The sequence below is a fragment of the Pararge aegeria genome, chromosome 9 (assembly GCF_905163445.1).
Source record: "Pararge aegeria chromosome 9, ilParAegt1.1, whole genome shotgun sequence".
NCBI lineage: Eukaryota > Metazoa > Arthropoda > Insecta > Lepidoptera > Nymphalidae > Pararge > Pararge aegeria.
This window is the reverse complement of record NC_053188.1, coordinates 1,294,949-1,315,295: the sequence shown is the minus strand read 5'-3', so window position 1 is coordinate 1,315,295 and position 20,347 is coordinate 1,294,949. Positions and strand designations below refer to the sequence as shown.

The 20,347-nt window shown below is 36.5% G+C and overlaps 1 protein-coding gene across 1 annotated transcript; it reads right to left on the bottom strand.

Moving 5' to 3' along the window:
• Window positions 1-602: 602 nt before the first annotated feature.
• Window positions 603-6,616, bottom strand: LOC120626425. The gene is made up of 4 exons (XM_039893950.1): window positions 6,484-6,616; window positions 2,816-6,144; window positions 768-872; window positions 603-722 (listed from the first exon to the last, which is right to left on the bottom strand). Exons 1-4 carry the CDS (start codon window positions 6,614-6,616, stop codon window positions 603-605), a joined length of 3,687 nt encoding a protein of 1,228 aa, XP_039749884.1.
• Window positions 6,617-20,347: the final 13,731 nt, after the last annotated feature.

The window sequence follows — 20,347 nt, the reverse complement described above, 5'->3', positions numbered from 1 at the left end:
TCTGATTATAGTCTCGCGACTGATTGCAGATTTAAAAAAAAATAAAAAAAAAAAATAAAAAAAATTTGGTTTTATGTTGCGTAGATGAATTAAATTATCGATTTTTAAGCTTCATAAGCGACTCGGTAAAAATCAAAATTAAGTATACATTAAACAAAATCCATAAATAGCCTGTAACAGCCCACTTCTGGACTATAGGCCTATAGGATATTGGGAAATCAAAAATGAAATGGGGTAGAACCTATTTTTATTAATAAAGATGAATTAATTAAAAATTGGGATAAAATTATTTATAAAAAAATCTGAAAATAATAGAAAATAAAAAGTTAATAGAAGCAATAGACTGAGTTAAAAAATATTTTAAAGAAGCTTCTGAATTAAATAGGTTGAAATGAGGGGGTTTGAAATGAGGGAGCTAGTATCAAACTTATCTTTATCCACTCGCTGCTAAAATTTTTAAAAAATACCCTTTTTTTTAAAAAAAAAACTTCTGCTGTGTGTTCTTCAGACCTTTATTACTTCTGAAATAGAGAACTTAGTAACTAAAATTTTTATGATCTATTATAAAATCTTTGTACATTTCTTTTACTTAACATAAGCATTTAGAATACTATTTTAATAATTAATGTGACCACACGGATCTTGTCGTTGAGATCCGGTGATGACACTGGGTTTGGAACACTATCGTTAGGCTGATGTTCCACCGATATAACGGACAGATTCTGGTTTTGATGATAAACTGGTCTAGACAAAGGGCAGTTACTTACCGGTTGTACCGAGGCGATCCAGACCGGGTTTCCGTTGGCTAGTTCGCTGCTGATTTGAAGGGACGAGACGCAATGCCGTCTGGATACAACGTTTCCCTTCTGTTGCTGATGTTGGGTATACTCGTCTCACACACTTCACCAAACTTCACCGTGTCGAATTAACTTGGTTGTTCGATATTGGTTATATTAGAACAATAATGCCTTTCTTTGCTCGGAGTAACGGCGTTCGCGTCGGTAGTTCGTTGCCAACTCACTATCGGCCGGGGCCAATGGGCATACGTGTACAACCAGTACACTCATAACGCGAGCTCTGCTATTGGCTAGACCAGATTTAGAGTAGGTAGGAAAAGAATGGAATGAAGTAAGTTTGAGTGAGCGGTAAGAACGGGTTGTATACGCGTAGCGTACATACCGCCCACCAAAATACAGCTGGTATTTTCCGGATAAGTAGGCAAAGCGAATGATATATAAAAAAGAAAAAAAAAAAAAAAAAAAAACTTAATCTTAAAATTATTAAAAGGACTATGAATAATATATATATCACTCTTGAGCTTTAAATAATGGTTAGTTAAGTGGCTCAATGGGAAGAGGACATAACTTTACAAGAGGTCGCTGAATAAGGCTGTCCTTCGTTTTGATAGTTGCCACACGGATTACGCCATCTGGACCTGGATGCAATTCTGTTACTCTTCCCAATGACCATTGCAAAGGAGGACGATTATCATCTTTGATGACCACGATAGCGTCAAGACTCAGTGGTCTAGATGCCTTGGTCCATTTTGCACGTTGTGTTAAAGAATTTAAATATTCAGATTTCCAGCGAACCCAAAAATTTTGAAGAAACGATTGAATCAGTTGCCAACGGTTCAACCGATAAATTTTTATGTTAGAAAAGTCTTCGTCTGGGACCGCGGTAAGCGGTTCCAATGTCAAAAAGTGACCCGGGGTCAAAACGTTTAAATCATTTGGATCAGCGCTTAAGGGACACAAGGGTCTAGAGTTCAACACGGCCTCGATCTGGACAAATAAAGTGGTTAGTTCTTCAAACGTTAGCACTTGATTTCCAACAACACGATAAAGATGTGACTTTGCAGCCTTGATTTCCATGCCATTTTTCCATTCCATGGGCCGAAAGGTGGATTAAATACGAATTTTATGCGTTCAGCATTCGACGCCTGCTCTAGTAATGATAGATAATTACTGGCGCCAACAAAATTAGTCCCCCGATCTGCGTGGATTAGGTTACAGCGCCCACGTCGCCCGACAAAACGGCGTAGCGCTGCTACAAAACCATCAGTAGAAAGAGTGGACACAACCTCTAGATGGACCGCTTTAGTAGCCAAGCAGACGAATAGACATAGGTAGGCCTTGTCTAACCTAGCACCTTTATATCGACCGACCTTGGTACGAAATGGTCCACCGAAGTCGACCCCTACTACAGAAAATGGTTTAACTTGGTTCACTCGACAAGCTGGGAGATCACTCATGAAGGGTTCTAATGATTTTGGTTGTGGTCTAAAACATCGAATACACTTCGAAAGACAACGTCGTATTGCACGTTTTGCAGATAACACCCAGAAGCGTTGTAAAATTAAATAGTGTGTCGTGTTATGTCCCGTGTGACAGTGCTGACGATGAACCGATTCAATTAGCTTGGAAGTGAAAGGATGATCGTTAGGTAAAAGAGCAGGGTGTCGTTGTTCAAATTCTAGTCCAGCGCGTGATAGTCGACCGCCCACCCTGAGAACACCCTCCTCATCCAAGAACGGATTTAGCTTTCGGAGAGGCTTTGCTAAGACTTGTTTCGACTGTAAACGTTGAATTTCATTATGAAATATTGAACCTTGAACAAATTTCACGAGAGCTAATAACGATTTATTGTTTTCATATTCAGTTACGTGTGAACCCGTTTGACGTTTATGTGGATTTCTGATGTTGTGAATAAATCGTAGAATGTATGACAGAACTCGAGTTATCTTTTCTAGAGAAGAAAAGCGCATTAAAAGAGCATCAAAGGGAGCACATTGTTTGACACTTTCATGAGTTACCAATGTGACCGCTGGACGTTCCTCTTGGCGTATGAGATTCTCCTCCCCGCATGTTGGAGATGGCAATTTGGACGAATTGGGCCATTTGTCAGGCGGTAATGATAACCAGGACGGTCCGTACCACCACAACGAATTACGAAGAAGATCATATGGAAGTTGCCCACGAGAACATACGTCCGCAGGATTGTCAGGCGAAGTAACGTGATGCCACGACTCGGCAGGATATATATCTTGAATGTGACTTACACGGTTAGCTACAAACGTAGTCCAACGAGAAGAGTGAGAACGAAGCCATGACAATACAACGGTCGAATCAGTCCATAAATTAATCACATTAATGATTATTTTGTTAAGATAGGTGTTTAAGACGAATTTAGTTAAATCTGTTAGGAGAACTGCTGAACACAGTTCCAAGCGAGGCAACGAAATCTTCTTGATTGGGGTCACGCGAGCCTTGGCACATACCAACCGGATTTGAACAGATCCATCCTTGCATAAAGCGCGCAGATAAATAATAGCCCCGTATGCTAATTCAGAACTGTCACAGAATCCGTGCAGCTCATACGCGATGGCATTATCGACAGTGAGGCGACGAGGGAGCTGTAATTCTTGAAGAACTGAAAGCTGGTCACAGAAGATTTTCCATGAATATATTATATCCTCAGGTGGCTCTGCATCCCAAGAGATTCCGAGAATCCAAAGTTTCTGGATCAGACACTTAGCCTTAATAGTAAGAGGTGAAATGAATCCCAAGGGATCGAAAATTCGTGCAAGCTCACTCAGAATAGTTCGCTTGGTACACAAACAATTCGATGATGCTACCTCGAATTGAAACGTATCAGTTACGGGGTCCCATTTAAGGCCTAGTACCTTTAGCGTAGAAGGTGGTTCATCTGAAAACGATTTAGGGTCAAGAAGACACTCTTCACGAGAAAAATCTGACAATAATCCGGGAACATTACTAGCCCACTTCCTTAGTTTGAAATGGCCTAAGGAAAAGAGTGTGATAAGCTGTGACTTAGCCTCTAGCGCGTTATCTAGAGTATCACAACCAGTAACAACATCGTCCACGTATATATCTGTGCATAAGATATTTTTAGCTAAAGGAAACCGAGAGCCCTCGTCTTCTGCTAATTGTTTGATGGTCCTACACGCAAGATATGGCGCAGATGCAACACCATAAGTAACAGTGTTTAATCGATATTCCTGTAAGATTTGATCCGATTTCGATCTCCATATAATTCTCTGATAATCCCTATGGTGTTCAGAGACCCAGATTTGTCTATACATTTGACGAATATCAGCCAAAAAGACAACCGCATGCAAACGAAAACGAAGGAGCACCTCCGAAATGTTAGATTGAAGCTTAGGTCCCGTTAGTAAAGTTGAGTTTAATGATTTATGATTGACGTCTTGAGCGGACGCGTCAAAGACTACGCGTAACTTGGTCGTCGCGCTGTCTGGCTTTATCACACAATGGTGGGGTATATAGTACCTTCCAAGGTTAAGATCCTTGACAGCCACCAACGACATATGTCCTGAACGAAGATAATCTTCCATGAATTCAGTATATTGCTGATACAAGAGAGGGTCACGTGTCAAACGCCGCTCGATGGCTTTAAATCTCCTCACCGCAACATCGCGTGATCCTACGAAACTGGGTTCCACATTGTCCTTAAATGGTAGATGTACACCATACCTACCCGAAGAGTCTCGATAATGTTCAGCAATGTAAGCCCTTTCGCACGCAACTTCTTGAGGTGTAAGAGGCGACGCATTAGGAATTAAGTCGAGTTCCCAGAACTTTTGAACGATAGATGCCAACTCGTCTGAATTAGTCGTGACGCGAAGTAAACTTGAAGTGATGAGCGGCGTTCTTCCCAATAAAAGCCAACCAAATAACGAATTAATCGCTAGAGGTTGACGCGCGTCACCCTTTATGCGTTCTCCGAGAAGTGAATCAGCGAAAACGTCTGCACCAAGAAGCACATCAATAGGCCCAGGGATATCAAATCCCGGATCTGCTAGATGCAGCTCGGCAATGTGAGAAAAGCCATGAGTTTGGAGTTTCGCAACAGGCTGATCGCCACAAATTTTTGACATGACATACATGTCCACATCGAAGACACTGCGATTATTTGTGCCAATAGGACAATGGATTATGCCGTTGATTTCAGCAGCGGCACCTCCCAAACCTTGAACGTTTGAATCGCATGGGATTGGTTTTAACTTTAAACATTGAGCTGCGTTGCATGTTATAAAGTTGTTTTGACTTCCTGTGTCAAAAAGAGCACGGAAAGAATGATACTCGCCGTCAATATCCTGTAGCTGGATAACAGCAGTAGCCAACAGAACGGTTGTATTAACAGAACACTTACTGTTGGTAATAGTTCCAGAGTTCTTAGCAAATAGCGAAACGGATTTAGAGTTTGCATTCGTACACTTAGAATCAACTTCCTTGTCGACGTCACAAATCAGTGTATGATGCTTTGCTTTGCATTTGATGCATCGAAACACGCTGACGCAGTTTCGCAACTGGTGGGAACCCTTAAGACAATTATAGCACCATCTCTTTTCGTTTGCTATAGATATGCGTTCAGCTATGGATTTGGATAGAAACGATTTGCAGTGCAAAATCGAATGAACGTCACCACAAAATTGGCATTTAATCGAAACTTTGTTGTATTGATCGTTTGATTCCGTTGTGGTTAGCGGTGTACTGGAACTATCAGCTAGCAACGTATGCGTAAAGTTAGCTCGTCTAATGCTGTGAGTCGTAGGTTTAGAAATTGCCTGCACTGAGTACGAACTTTTGGAAGGCTCACTAAAATGGTGATCTCGTATAAGTGCTTCACATTTTGAATGTAAAAAATCTTTTAATTGTGAATATGTAGGAAATTCTGACTTGACACTTTTCTCCTCAAATTCGCGACGCAATTTCGTATCTAGCTTCGATAAAACATGGTATACGAGAATAAAATCCCAGTGATCTACAGAAAGTTTCAGTTTCTTGAGAATGCTTAAATTTTCGTCGATACTGTCTAAGGTGCGACGGAACTCAGTTGCATTTTGACTTTTAAAATTGATGTTTAAGAAATCCTTCCAGCAAGTAAAGGCTAACTCCCGCTTGTCTTGGTAGCGAGCGACCAACGCTGCATACGCATCTAAATAAAAGTTACCTGTAACTGGATACACGCGAATAAGCGCTAACGGATCGCCGCTTAAGGAGGAAATCAAGTAGTGAAATTTCTCAACTTCGGTCAGTGAGTGGCAATCATGTATGAGCGCGTTGAAGGTATCAAAAAATTCAGGCCACTTTTTAATATCACCTGAAAATATAGGTAATTGAATTTTAGGTAATTTAACGTGCGATAGTGACGATTTACTACGAGTATTATCCGATATATTAGATGAATTTAATTCTTCCCTTGTAAAGGTACGACGCATGGACATAATTTTAAAATATATATCATCAACACGAATACGTACTTCATCATCATCACCCTCACTGTCATCATTGTATGTTCCCAAAAGTTCAAGGATTGAAAAGTGCGCCTGCTCAAAGTCATTAGCAATTTTCTATACTTGATCACAATAGGAAAGAAATAAATCTATTTGACTGTCGTCACTTTTCGCCAATAATCCGATTTCCAATGCCTTAGTCATACGGTTTAAAGCTATGGTGCGCTTACGACGTAAAGAAGGTAAGTCGTTAACAGTATAACTGTCTATTCCGGGAGGTTTAGTCTTAATTTTCGTCGAGCTAAGTTTCCGAGTTTTACGCTTTGTACTGAACGACATTCTTTCGATTTAATGTAATATCAAGTCTAATAGTAGCAACCTGTACGTAACTTATAACAGTATCTACAGAGGTAGGTGTCGGTAAACAACTAACAAGCAAGTCGCTATAAATCATACGTTATAAGTTGACGGACCAGCCTACTTATAATATTACTTGAGATACAACATCGTATTAAGATCAATGCTTAATTATTGCGGTGTAGCCTATAGTTAAGGTACGTAAGTATATTTACCAACAACAACGAATATTTGGTTCTTATATTAGTCATATAAGACGGAATACAGAGTTATTACAGTCGATTTTTGTATAAAACGCGGTGAAGAGTTAGTTTATTTTACACAACATCTGTAATAACTCGTAATACGAATAGGAGTTACTATAGCCGATAATAAGTAGGTATACCTAAATCTATGCACCGATAAAGACTTGCGAGATTGCCTAAAGTATAGGTACCTATGATCTATAGTAACACGCGTGAGAGGCTGACCGGATAAGTATTTACATAAATTGTCACAGATCACGATAGTATACATTCAATACCGATTAGTAATTGTAATGTACAAGTAGTCTGTTGTTGTAATGTTTTACGAATGTGACTATGCACATATCAATAGCTAGAAAACGTTTTTTAAATTGTAAACAAAACAACCAAAACGACGGTAGAGAACTAATAAGTTGGCAGATTGCGTATACGGAGTAAATACAAGTGAAGTATGCTGGAATCGAATGTTAACGATTGATTATACGAACTTGATAAATTGTTCAATTTTAATGAATCTGTGACCGAACTATTATGAATGAACTCGGATGATATCTAATTAGCCAATAAGGAGCGTTGTACAAAATGGCCGAAATGTTTTACTAATTATTGTCTCGTATCAAGTACTAGGTTAGTAAATTATGAAATATATAACCTTTTTTTTGCTTAAGTAATATAAGACCCCGATATTAGACAGTTTTTACAAATTTAACATTAAATAAAAGACCAACATAAAGTTACAGCTACCACTATGATACCTTTTCTGAAAATACCAGCTATATTATTCGAAATAAGTATAACATAGGACTCAAGCTAATGTGTCCATTAAATTTCCCTGGTTTTCGGCACCAATAAATGTGACCACACGGATCTTGTCGTTGAGATCCGGTGATGACACTGGGTTTGGAACACTATCGTTAGGCTGATGTTCCACCGATATAACGGACAGATTCTGGTTTTGATGATAAACTGGTCTAGACAAAGGGCAGTTACTTACCGGTTGTACCGAGGCGATCCAGACCGGGTTTCCGTTGGCTAGTTCGCTGCTGATTTGAAGGGACGAGACGCAATGCCGTCTGGATACAACGTTTCCCTTCTGTTGCTGATGTTGGGTATACTCGTCTCACACACTTCACCAAACTTCACCGTGTCGAATTAACTTGGTTGTTCGATATTGGTTATATTAGAACAATAATGCCTTTCTTTGCTCGGAGTAACGGCGTTCGCGTCGGTAGTTCGTTGCCAACTCACTATCGGCCGGGGCCAATGGGCATACGTGTACAACCAGTACACTCATAACGCGAGCTCTGCTATTGGCTAGACCAGATTTAGAGTAGGTAGGAAAAGAATGGAATGAAGTAAGTTTGAGTGAGCGGTAAGAACGGGTTGTATACGCGTAGCGTACAATTAATGATTTGGGTGTCGTTAAATTACCTATTTTAGTTTTAGCTTTTGTCTTAGGTTCTATCTTAAAAACGTCTTTACCTTAAATGTATGTTGAATTATAAGAAGTGATAATAAATATTTGGTCAGATTTTTTACAGGATATAAGATATATACCCTCACAATGCGAGGTCTCAGTTCGAGACGAAATACTAATATATCAATTAACCTCCTCGCTGTTCCAATGCGTAACTTAAACCGGTATACCGAACTCTATAAACTTAAGGAGATACAGTTATATGTCCAAATCTTATTTAACGGCAAAAATATTCATTGCGGCTCGCCTGATGGAGAAACATTAATAAAAATTGATACTATATTAATATGGCTCGATGAGAGTTTTTTATAACAAAAAACGATTATATCTGAACATACGTGGCATTAACCCGGCCGAGGAACATAAACATAAGATAAAGTGCGAATTAATGTTAAATGTGCGTGAAATGACAGACGGACATAAAAATTTCTCCTTATGAAACACGCTCTTCGAGTCAGCCGTTCTCACCTTGAACGCGTCTTTATTTGACTCGACCAAAGTGTAGCAAATCGGAATGTTAAACTACCAACATTAACAGCCACGTCTTATATCATTGAAACAACTTCCATTTATTATATACTTTAAACACAAGAAGACAAAGTCTGTAATCCCGAAGTGCTTTTCAATATAAATAGCCCATAAACCGTAGCAAGGAACGGTCCCGCTTGGATGAGCATTTTATAAGTTGATTGGCATTTGGCCGCGCGAAAAAAAACACCTTTGCGACCCTGACATGTCGCCTGATTGATTGTATAATTAATTTTATTTCACATTCAAAACGGCCGACGATGTCAGCCATATGAGCTGTCAATTAATTGGACAGTTTTTGATGTGGGCACCATATAACGAGCTCGCGGGCCTTTTTTGCTTCCACGCTGTTAATCGTAAAACTAGTTATGTCTCGCGTCGTTTAGGAGATAAGTTGACAGCATCGACTTGCAAATGCTTATTTACGACCGCATTTTTGTCTTTTTTTCCCCTCGTTATAAAGTGTTCTTTAATATTATTACTATGCGTTTATTAATAGCCAATCATCATGATATTATTGTGGAATATCGTTATGTATTCTCTTGACATAAATTAAGATTAATTTGCATTATTATTCAAATCATACTTTAATGCTAACTAAAGCCATATCATGTTTACATGGCCATTGCAATAAATTTAAAACAAATTTATGTGACGATAATTATCTTTTTCGTAGGAAATAATATATTAAGTTTAATTAAACGTATTTTTATAAACATTAATGAATTTGGATTACTTTTAATTAACGAGTGTATAACTTGTGAGTAATTTGATTACTATAATTTATGACTCTGAGCCATTTTATTTTTGATTCCTCAAATAAAATAAAAAATCATAGCAATTAATAGACCAATAGACTTTTCATTATTGTGAAGGTAAAAACTATCAATCGATTGACGTCCAGTGCTTGACATAGGTCTTTTGTAAAACGTTCCAAACTCCACGATTCTGGGCCGCTTGTATCAAATGGCTCCCCGCGACTCGTATGATGTCGTCTGTCCACCTGGTTGGGGGTCGACCAACGCTGCGCTTACCGGTGTAGGGTCGCCACTCTAACACCACGGAACACCAACGTCCATCGGTTCTCCGAGTTATGTGTCCCACCCATTGCCACTTCAGCTTCGCGACTCGTTGAGCTATGACGGTAACTCTAGTTCTTCTACTGATCCCGTAGAGATACTCCATCGCTCGCTGAGTCGTATGTACCCTTTTATTTAATTTGTAGTCCATTCAATGTAATAGAAAGTAGTTATTCGTGTGTTTTTTAATATCTAATTCTAAGGTTGCGGTGTTTGCTACTAAGCGTTAAGGACGCTTTTTGAATTCTCCCTCTTTTTTGTGTTTTTTTTAATTGTTCTTAACTGTAAAAAATGGACTGTAATAAGAACCGTCGCATTTCTTAGAATTCGGTTTAAAATAAAAATTCTCCATTGAGAACCTTGCCCTTTTTAGGAGTCATTTTATAAAAGTCATTGATTAATTTGCGTAGAGTTATAGACAAATGTAGCTATTAACCATTAGTGTACAAGAGAATGTTACGACTTGAATGATAAATGTTCCCCGTTCACGTATCGGCCCTGATCAGAACTAATGATGAATAATTAGGCTCGTCTGTTTCAGCTGGTGTTTCTTTTTTAACGTTTCGACTTGTACACGACTTTTGTTCACTCCGACAGTGCTATTTTATTACGTTTATGCTCTTGGAAAATTGTAATGTAGTTTTTGGCCAGTAATTCTTAAAGTTTTTCTCACACGTCAGAAGGTTGGCTGGTAGAAAATGCTTTAGCATTAAGTCCGCCTTTTGGGAACCATTTTTTTTTGTATGTCCAATAAAGTAAATAAATAATGTAGCATATGGAATCGAAGACTTTTTCCTTAGTTATCTGCAGTACAAGTGAGCCCTTGACTGCGATCTGACTGCAATCTCACCTGGTGGGAAGATGATGCAGTCCAAGATGGAAGCGAGCTAACCTGTTAGGGGTATGGCAGTTGTACCTAAATCGATCTATACGACATCGTACACTACTGTCGGTAGGTTTATAAATAGCCATGGTGGAAACCTCCTACTAGACGCGAAAAAAATCTGGTAAAACATTTGAAATGGTCCCTACCATGTATCGCACCTCCCACTGAAGATCACGGCTTTAAAAGGTTGTTAAAAGCTTAACGAGTGAAGTTGAATTTGTATTTAAAATAAAATATAGCCTATAGGAGAAAGAGTTTTTAAATTCAGTAACGTAGTTTATGAGTTTATTGAATACATGATATTAATTAGTCTGCTTCATTTTACCAAACATAGTAAATTAATAATTATATTTAAACTGTTCTATACGTACGCTTTGATTGCCAAATTACGATAAATCAAAGGTAGCCCTATTAGTCTATAGCGCTCAACCTTAGCTACCAGTTGTGTTTTAAAAATTGCTTTTGCCTTTGGTTGGCCATGTTTATAAAACATAACTAGTCTAAAGAATGCGAGGCCCAGAGTCTCTTAGGGTCTATTGAGGACTTAAAACCTTTTACCCCCTGTGGAGCACTTGGCAGAGCAAGTTAAGCCGACAGTCCCGATTATTATAATAACATTTGTGATTAGAAATTATTAAACATCTATGTTTTAATGACTTTCATAAAATCACCCTTTTCCAGTGTGACGATTCTCATTCGGATGACATTTTGTTCGTGATTAGCGCACTGGAGTCAATACATGCCACTTTTAAGCCCATAGTCATTTTTATATTACTTTCATATAATCGCGGTCCTATGGAAAACCTAAATATCAACGCGGATAAAGCCAAAGATATCAAGAAGCTAGTTATTTCTAAAATTTAAAGAAACATCGCTTTCTAAATATAAAGTGTTACACTAATAACCCGTTAGTTAAAGTGATTAAACTATACTAATTCATCCCCAGCGATAATGTTTAATGGTTACTCATTTGTCAATAAATAACCACTCGTTACACAGCTTCCAGCTACAAAATAAAATATGGCCGCTCATTTTTCCACTCCCCCCAATCTCACCGCGTGTTTATCTATACAATGGCGTGGATCATTTGTCTTTGGCGCTTCTAAATATTTCTCATTGTCTTTGAATAATTTTGTTAATAAATTCCACCAGTCAAAACCTTGAGGCGCTTGAGCAATCTCTTTTGTTTATCAAACGCTCCGGGAGATGATTTATTCGAGATTTCTGTGAGCTGTGTTCCTTAGATTAGAAGCACTACTGACTACGCTTTGTGTTCGGTCATACTTGAGTAAACAATTTCAAAGTGTTCATCCATATTTGTATTTTCTATTATAATTAAGATGTTTATTTATTGTAGGACCAGTTTCTTATTGGAAATTGATTTTTATATCAATTTAGATTTTAGTTTACTCCATCTTTCTGGAAAACCTTTATGGCCTTTGATTCTTTATGCATTTGCGAACGTCAAGAAGAGTCAAGAATCCTAAAATTGCAGCAATTTTTTAGTATATACAGTCAAGTTAATATTTACAATCAAGAAATTCCATTGATTGCTCTTTGGAATTTCCGTATGTTTTTTTGATTGTATAATAATTGATCTGAACATTCAATTCCAAGGCAATACCACCTTACTAATTCTCTTTTTGCGTTATGAATAATTATTTTTTAATATGAATATTTCGAGTCTACCTGTGTACCAAATTAAAGGGTTTATGTAGCTTGTGATTAATGTCATTTGCCCACCAATTCCCGGGTCAGTCTATCCAGCAATTGATAGTTAATATGACAGATAATCATCTTTCCACATCCATAATGCCTTTGAAACTAAATAAAACAAAATATATCAAGCTATACTTCTCGAGTGGTTTTACGAAATTAATTAAAAATTAAATCAACGCCTGCTCCCGACGCTTCGGAATAAACATTATATCTCATTACAACCTAGAGTTACACGCTTACCAGCGATAATTAATCTTTATAGACACCAGAAGTGGTCCCGAATGCATGCCTTTAAAGTCCCGATTATGATTAAAACTGAATAGAAACCCGTAATGAATAAGTGGATGATACTCAAGTTCTAGCCATGTCGGCCGGCGCCGCAACGAGTACCGACATCAAGTTACATATTTATAACGCAATCAAGAGGAAATCAACCATGAATAAAGGTAATAAGGGTCATATAAAAGGCAAATGTAAGTTGGCAGGGCTGTAAGCGAAGCCGACAGCCGTCAATCAGAAGCTAAAAACCGGTAGCCGCCGAGTCAGACATTAAAGAATAAGAAATACATAGAGCTGCTCTAGAATTTTTACATAATGGGGATTTAAAAAAGTTATATTCTCTGATATAATACTATTAATGCAGGGATTAAGTAGTTTATCAACATACTGAAGCGCAGGATTGAAAAGAAAAAAAAATATATAATTTAAATATGTTACCTAAGGTATACAAAATCTGTACACAAAACTATTCTTATATTTGTAACTTTACATTTGTGCATTGATAGGATTAATTTGTAATTGGAACTCTGTCTGAAATTTTTGAATATCGTTATGAGATCAAATGATAACAACTACGGATTTCTTTTATTTTAATAAGTAAACATGTACAAATAAATGTTGTAGATAATACAATGCTTGAATGAAGGGTACTTTATCGAGCATAAATACGAATATGACTATAAACCACCCTTGAGAAATAAGTTGTGTTAAATAATGTTTTTTTCCTAGACTAGACTAGACTAGAGAAAAATAGCTTATATTTCTGTCGGCCAATTTAATTATCTTGATGCCAAAAATCAAGTCGATTGGTTGTTTATTTGGGCTTGGAGAAGGGCAAATGAACAAAAAAGACAGTCACTCGTTATGATTTTGATACTAAGTTATTGAAAGTGATGTACAATATATAAAATAAGCTAGTTTTCATTACTTTTTAGTTCACAGGAGATCTTTTTAGGAATTTGTGTTTTATATTTTTAAAACACACTTTACACCGAAAGAAAATGAAAAAGTTGTATACGTAATAAGACAAGTAAGAAAAAAAATTACTTAAATTTACGACCAAGCCTACGCGTAATCTATCCAAAACCGAATCTTTGTTTTTACCCACAGATTATTAATATAAAAATTCTGTCGATGAAAATAAATTCAACATTTATATTATAAATGGATAATTAAAAAGAATCAACTTTGAAAAATCGTCGAGCATTCTAAGTATTTATGAAGTTATAAACGATCACTACTAAAAAGACAACTTGATTAACATTGGTAATTTTCATGTACAAATCATTAAATTATTAACATAAATAGCTTTCGAAGTGACGTTTATTCCTTATAAAGCTGTGGTCGCCACAGCTGTATAATCAATCAGTGATTAAGCGTATGTACCTAACGGAAAACATAAATCAGTCAAATTAATGTTTCTAGTTGCGGTCAGTACTTCATGGTTGGGAATCGAGATTTCTATTTTATGTCGATAGTACTTTATGTAGGTTTACTTGTTTCCATTTAAATTACACTTCGTAAAGTTAACTCAGTTGGTTTTAAGGTAGGTATAGCTTTTTCATTTTCGATTTTATTATGTTCCAATTCTTAATTAAATTTTTTTTGAATGTACTTTAGATTTAAAACAGTTTATTCTATGAATTCTCGTGATTACTGCATTTCACTCAACTTGGTCTGCAAGTAATTTGGCTGTACTAATCTCTGCAGAAACTTTTGATTTTTCTGAGATGAAATGAAGGGAGCTGTGTTAATTTAGGTTACAAATAATATCTTCATTTATTTATGCAAAATACTCTTGGCGTGAACGATTAAGGAGCATCCAAAGTAAGATAAAGGCACGGTATTCTTGTTTTATGTCTCCATGCCCCTATATAATATTAATCATGAATGTAGTTCTTAGTCCCGCCCTCTAGCCACATTAATTATTTTATTAAATGTTCATTAAGAGATTGCTTCAGCAATAAAACAATCTTAACACACATCTGAAGGAAAGTTTTTTTTATTATTTCAGCCTGAGTTACCAGCAAAGAGGCAATACAGCACAACTAATATGGACAAAGTTTTATGTAGAAACAGCTCGCATACTGGAGGCAGATTTTAAATACTTTGTAGCCCGGAAAAATACGTTTCATGTAAGATTTTCAACAGCAGCAATAGCTTGTAGGTCAATTTTATTTAAAATAAAATAGGTTTTATTAAAAATAACCCATGTCCGTTATTAAACCCTGATCATTCTTAGTTAATAAATTAAAATTTATCATTAAAGTACAAGCATTTAACTATAAAAACTCATTAGACAACGACATCATCAGACAACCTCTATAGTATACACACAGTCCTAATTTCAATCAAAAAGTGCTCAGAGGACACCAAATTTTCTACCAGAAAGATGGATATACGAACAAAGCTAGTTAAATAAAAGCTCATAAAAGTGACAATGTCAAAACATCCAACAATTAAAAAACACAACAAATCTCCGGAGATGTTGGTAGGCGTGTACCATTTTATTCATCACAGGCGGCGCGACTTGACAGCCGGAGAGGATAATACGTAACGCCGGGAAAACAAGAAGGTCCCAAATAAATTACGGCCGAGAGCAAACAAAAAACGCCTGCCACACCTCAAAGATAGAATAACAATAACACGGATTCCGAGCTTTCCGAACATAATGAAAATAATACAAGAGAAGTAGGGTTGCCACTGCAGCCAAGCAACAGCCAAGTATAATGGAGAGAGTGGTAGCCTAGTGGTTTGAACGCCAGTCTCCCTTTCAGTGGGATCAAGTTAAATCTCCTGCACCCAACTTTAACCTTTCGTAGTTAAATATGCTTGAATGTATAAAAATGTATGTCGAGTGCTTAAAATGCGATTAAGCAATTTGATAACAATTGCTAAAGCGGTAAAGGAAACCATCCTTAATGTTCTCAAACGGGTGAAGTCTTCCAACCCGGTCTTGACAAGCTTGGAAAACAGCCTAAACCCTTCACATTCTACGAGGAGACTTGCAATGCAATGTAGTGGACTGATAATCTATATATATAAAAGAAAGTTGTGTTAGTTACACCATTTATAACTCAAGAACGCCGGGACCAATTTTTATGATATTTGATTTTTTGGATTCCTCTTAGACCGGAATAGGATAATAAGTATTAAAATTTAAAATTCATAAAAAAAAAAAAATATCCGCGGGACGAAGTTCGCCGGGACATCTAGTAGCTGATAAAGATAATAATGATGATGCCAAAGAAGAGATACATAAGTTGGAAGTTTTTGATCTTTTTATCGTAATCGTATGCTGGTAAGTGTGAAGCTCGCTAAAAGTTGTAATGTCGTCGACATTGGAGTAACGTCAACCTAAAGGCGTCCCAGGTGGGTTACAACTTAGGAAACACGTCCTCGCTAGCACAGAGCTGGCTGTCTAAAGGTTGTACGAGTCCTGCATATCCCACATACGTGCTAGCTACGAAACAAATGGAATACATTTGTTTTAATTAAACGTTTCCCAAGTCAGTTTTAATGACAGGTATTTAAATTTATTTCGTCCTGCTTTTGCATGTTATTGTTGTCCCTTAAGGGGTCAAGTCCTTTATCCAAAAACTAAATAAATTAAGTGAGGCCAACTAGCCGGTAAACATTCAATCCATTCGTATTTGACGGCGATAACTTTATTGTTATAAAAATATAAAATAAAATATAGAACATGAATAAAAAACTACGATTGGCAACCCTAAAGAGAACTAAGAGCTTTCAAAGGAGCCGCCTAGATATGAAATTTGACCGCTCCGTAAACATGCGAGGGATTAGATAATAGAGGGTTTCGAAAAGACGGTTTCAAAACTTAAACACGTTTTTTTGTTTCCTGTTTCAATTAGTTCTTTATTTTTGCTATTCGCTGTTTGGTGAGCTGTTAATGTACATCATTATCTCGTTTGGAAAAGGTTGGGATTTTTAGGGATTCATTTGCATAAAACACTTTGAATGATTCGTTTGACTAATTGTTATAGTGTTGAGACTTGAAACCTGTTACACGAGTAGTTGATGGTGTCTTCAAGTGCCGATCGCGAGTCGCGGGTTTTATAATCCAGTTCCAGTTTGGAGTTCGAAACTTGAACTTCGGAAAACACCTTAAGCCATCTAAAGCCTTAAAGCAATTGTAAGCCCGCCCACCTGCATTAAAGCAGCGTAGAGGAGAGAGAAATCCTGTGCCCAGCTGTGGAATTTTATTGGCCGAGGCTGGTGAAATTTTAACAATAATTGTGTTAAAAAAAAGTTACAACTGTCAAATTAACATCATCTTACTACTATGTACATATTTTTTATGGAATTTACGTATTTTTATGGGATAAAGAAACATGAGTCTTTGTCTTTGACTTTGACTTTAAAATGACTTGGTTTTTTGTAGTTTTTGGTATGTACCCGATATTGTAGTGTTTCGATAATGTTTAAAGGCCGACTCAAGAACGACGGGGTGTTGTTAGTTTGATGTGCGTTTGTATGTGTCTGTCTGTGGCATCGTATTTACCGAACGGATGAAGCCTTTTTGGTTTTTTTAATTAAAAGTTTTATTAGTCGGAAGTGTTTATAGCTATGTTTGATGAAAATCGGCCAAAGATGGCCGGCGATACTTTTTCACAACTCCCTCATTATTGGTATCAAATGAATGGGCTTGACAAGTAAAATAACTATGTATTACTAATTTTAAATCTTAAATGGCCGCCTTCACAACAAGGTAATTTTTTCAGAACTCCCTCAATATGGGCATCTAAAATCGGAGGTTTTTAAATGCTTTTTTGTTTTGAGTTAATTGGTTTTGAAAAATGTTTTACGTGGACGTCATCATCAGACGGTGGAGTTAAAAATACTGTAGCTGACATCAATAATTCTAAGTAACATATTATAAATCACCAAAACCCATAGTTGTATTTTTTATAAATAAAATTATTAACATTTTTATTTCCATTGTCGTAGACCTAATCTTGTATACAACTTTAGTCTATGCCTACTTTAAAAGTCATTACGTAACAGTCGCAGCTTTGTAATATTTGACATAATATAGGATCTTATTCATACTATTTCAACAACAAATCATTTGGACCGAAAAGTTATTAATACATTTGTAATCGTACACGTTCCCATCAGGGTCACAAAAAAGCTACCCCATATAATGGGCCGGCGTGAGTGGAGCTCACTCGTAAATCTCAGTCGGATTTGACATCTGACACGCCACATCTAATCTCCCATCAGCTCCGGCTCATAGCCGACATGATCTTATTGACTACCGTCCATTGTAACACTCACAATGGAAAATAAATAATAAACTGTCATTGATGTATGCAAACCAAAGATTTCAACCAGCGTTATTAAACACGACTGCCCAAAAATAGGAGTGTTATCTTTCAGGGTGCATATATGTGAATATCATAATTTCACCATAGATTATGAATAAATTAACTTATTATTTAAAACTATCTGTTGCCCGCGGCTTTTTAGTCGATTTTTTGGTTTTTCATGAATCCTGCGGGAGCCGTACATTTTCCCGGGATTAAAAATAGCCTCTGTGTTAATCCAGGGTATAAAATCTCTCCATTCTCAAATTCAGTCAAATTGGTTCAGTAGTTTTTGCGTGAAAGGGTAACAAACATTCGTTGATCCATACAAACGTTCTCATTTATAATATTAGTAAGATTCAAAAATTAAAAATTCACTTAACTGCAGCTCTTGTTTATAAGCAATTTAAAACGTCAAGTCTCTGTATTTGTAGTGACCCTGCCATCGGTTTATAAGGCAGATTCTATCGAGTAGAGACCGGTGAAATAAAATCAGCAGTAGGTCCTTTTCAGCATCAGCATCGTGTAGCGTCCTGATTCCAATCAACCTTGTGCCTAAAGAAATTCATCTATAGTGTAATAACCATTAATTTTATTATTAAGTAGGTTGCTTGAAAGCAGCCAGCTCCTGTTTCATTTCATACGTAACAGTGATGTGATGTGTTGAAGCGTAATAGTTATAAGAGGAACTGCAGAGTTTCTTATCGGTAAAATTTGTCTTCTGAACCAATTGTTATATCTGCTAGGGTTCGAGGAATAATAATAATAATAATAATAAATAAATTTATTAACCAAAATTCACAACTAGACTTAAAACTATTATGGTGTAATCATAAATTCTTACGAATTTTACCGTACACCACCGTGCCTTGGACAAAAGGTAACATCTAAGGAAATTAATTAACACCCACCTACTCACTTCATCGATCAAGATATTCCATATAAATAAAATTCCCTCAATATAATTATGTAGGTCATCGGTTAAAGTTTAGAATTGATATTAGGTAGGCAGGTACTATAAATTTATTTTAATATTAACTAACAACATTATTTAAACTTTATTAATAACATAGCTATACTAAGTGGATTATATCAATCATAGTCCCGAATGGTACAGGTCACGAGGTTTCACATTAGCTCGTTTCTTCTCAATTATAAGTTATTTCACGTCACTGTCAGGGAAGACTGACTTTACTTTGTTGCTTCTTAGATATAAGCCACATAAATGTTAAAAACAACCACGTTACTTTTTTTTATTCCACTTAGCCCTTGACTGACATCTCATATTGTGGTGTGGTGGTTATTGATGATGCAGTCTAAGATGGTAACGGGCTAGCCTGTTAGAGGGTACGGCAGTTATATTAAAGCCATACCTCTAATTGGTTTCTACGCAACATCGTGCTGGAACGCTAAATCCCGTGGCGGCACGTCTTTGTCGGTACGGTAACCAGCGGGTGGCAATTTCGAATCAACGTTTATTTGAATTATCCTTACGGTAGGTATATCTTTGGGTATGCATATCAATACAAACCGATTGAATTTGATCAGCCGTACAGCTGTTGCGCAATACTTTGAAATTACTTTTGTCGCTCATTTGTTACGCTGCGGATTTACATTGATTTCTATTTTAACACCTTATTCACCAGTCGACTGATTTGATTCTATCACGATCTTGATTTGAATGTGAATTGAATTAAATAATTTAATGTTGAAATTAATGAGTAGTTGATTTACGACTGGATATAACGGTCTGTAGAAATTGATTTGATTCATTTGTACTTGAGATAAGAAGGGTTTTAGCAAACTTGTAAGTATTCTAAATATTTATGTCTTGTATAACTATATATATATCATTTTTTTATTATTTTATGAACGATGTTAGGTCGTTAATTTTTGATTGTAATGCTCGTTAATTTTGAATTTTGCCATTGTTAAAAAGGCTATTTGATTTTATTATATTTGTATATTTTTTTAAATACGAATATACAAATCTCTTTTTTATTTTTTAAAGTAACTGAAGTTTCCAAAATTTTGGACACTTTCCTAAGTGAGAAAAGCAAAGTTCAGGAAAGCTTTTCTTGGAAAAGGTCAAATAATAATTTTAATTTTTTTGAAAAAGCATATAAGAACCATTTCCACGGAGTAAAAACTAGTTCCCTGTGCAAGATTT

Bases quoted from the DNA above. Each gene is read 5' to 3' on its own strand.
- LOC120626425 (XM_039893950.1), bottom strand. From the start codon at position 6,616: ATGTCGTTCAGTACAAAGCGTAAAACTCGGAAACTTAGCTCGACGAAA. The intron at 873-2,815 runs GTAACTCATGAA...ACCCAACATCAG, and splicing joins AACGTCCAGCGGTCACATTG to CAACAGAAGGGAAACGTTGT. The intron at 723-767 runs GTAAGTAACTGC...CATCAAAACCAG, and splicing joins GGATCGCCTCGGTACAACCG to AATCTGTCCGTTATATCGGT.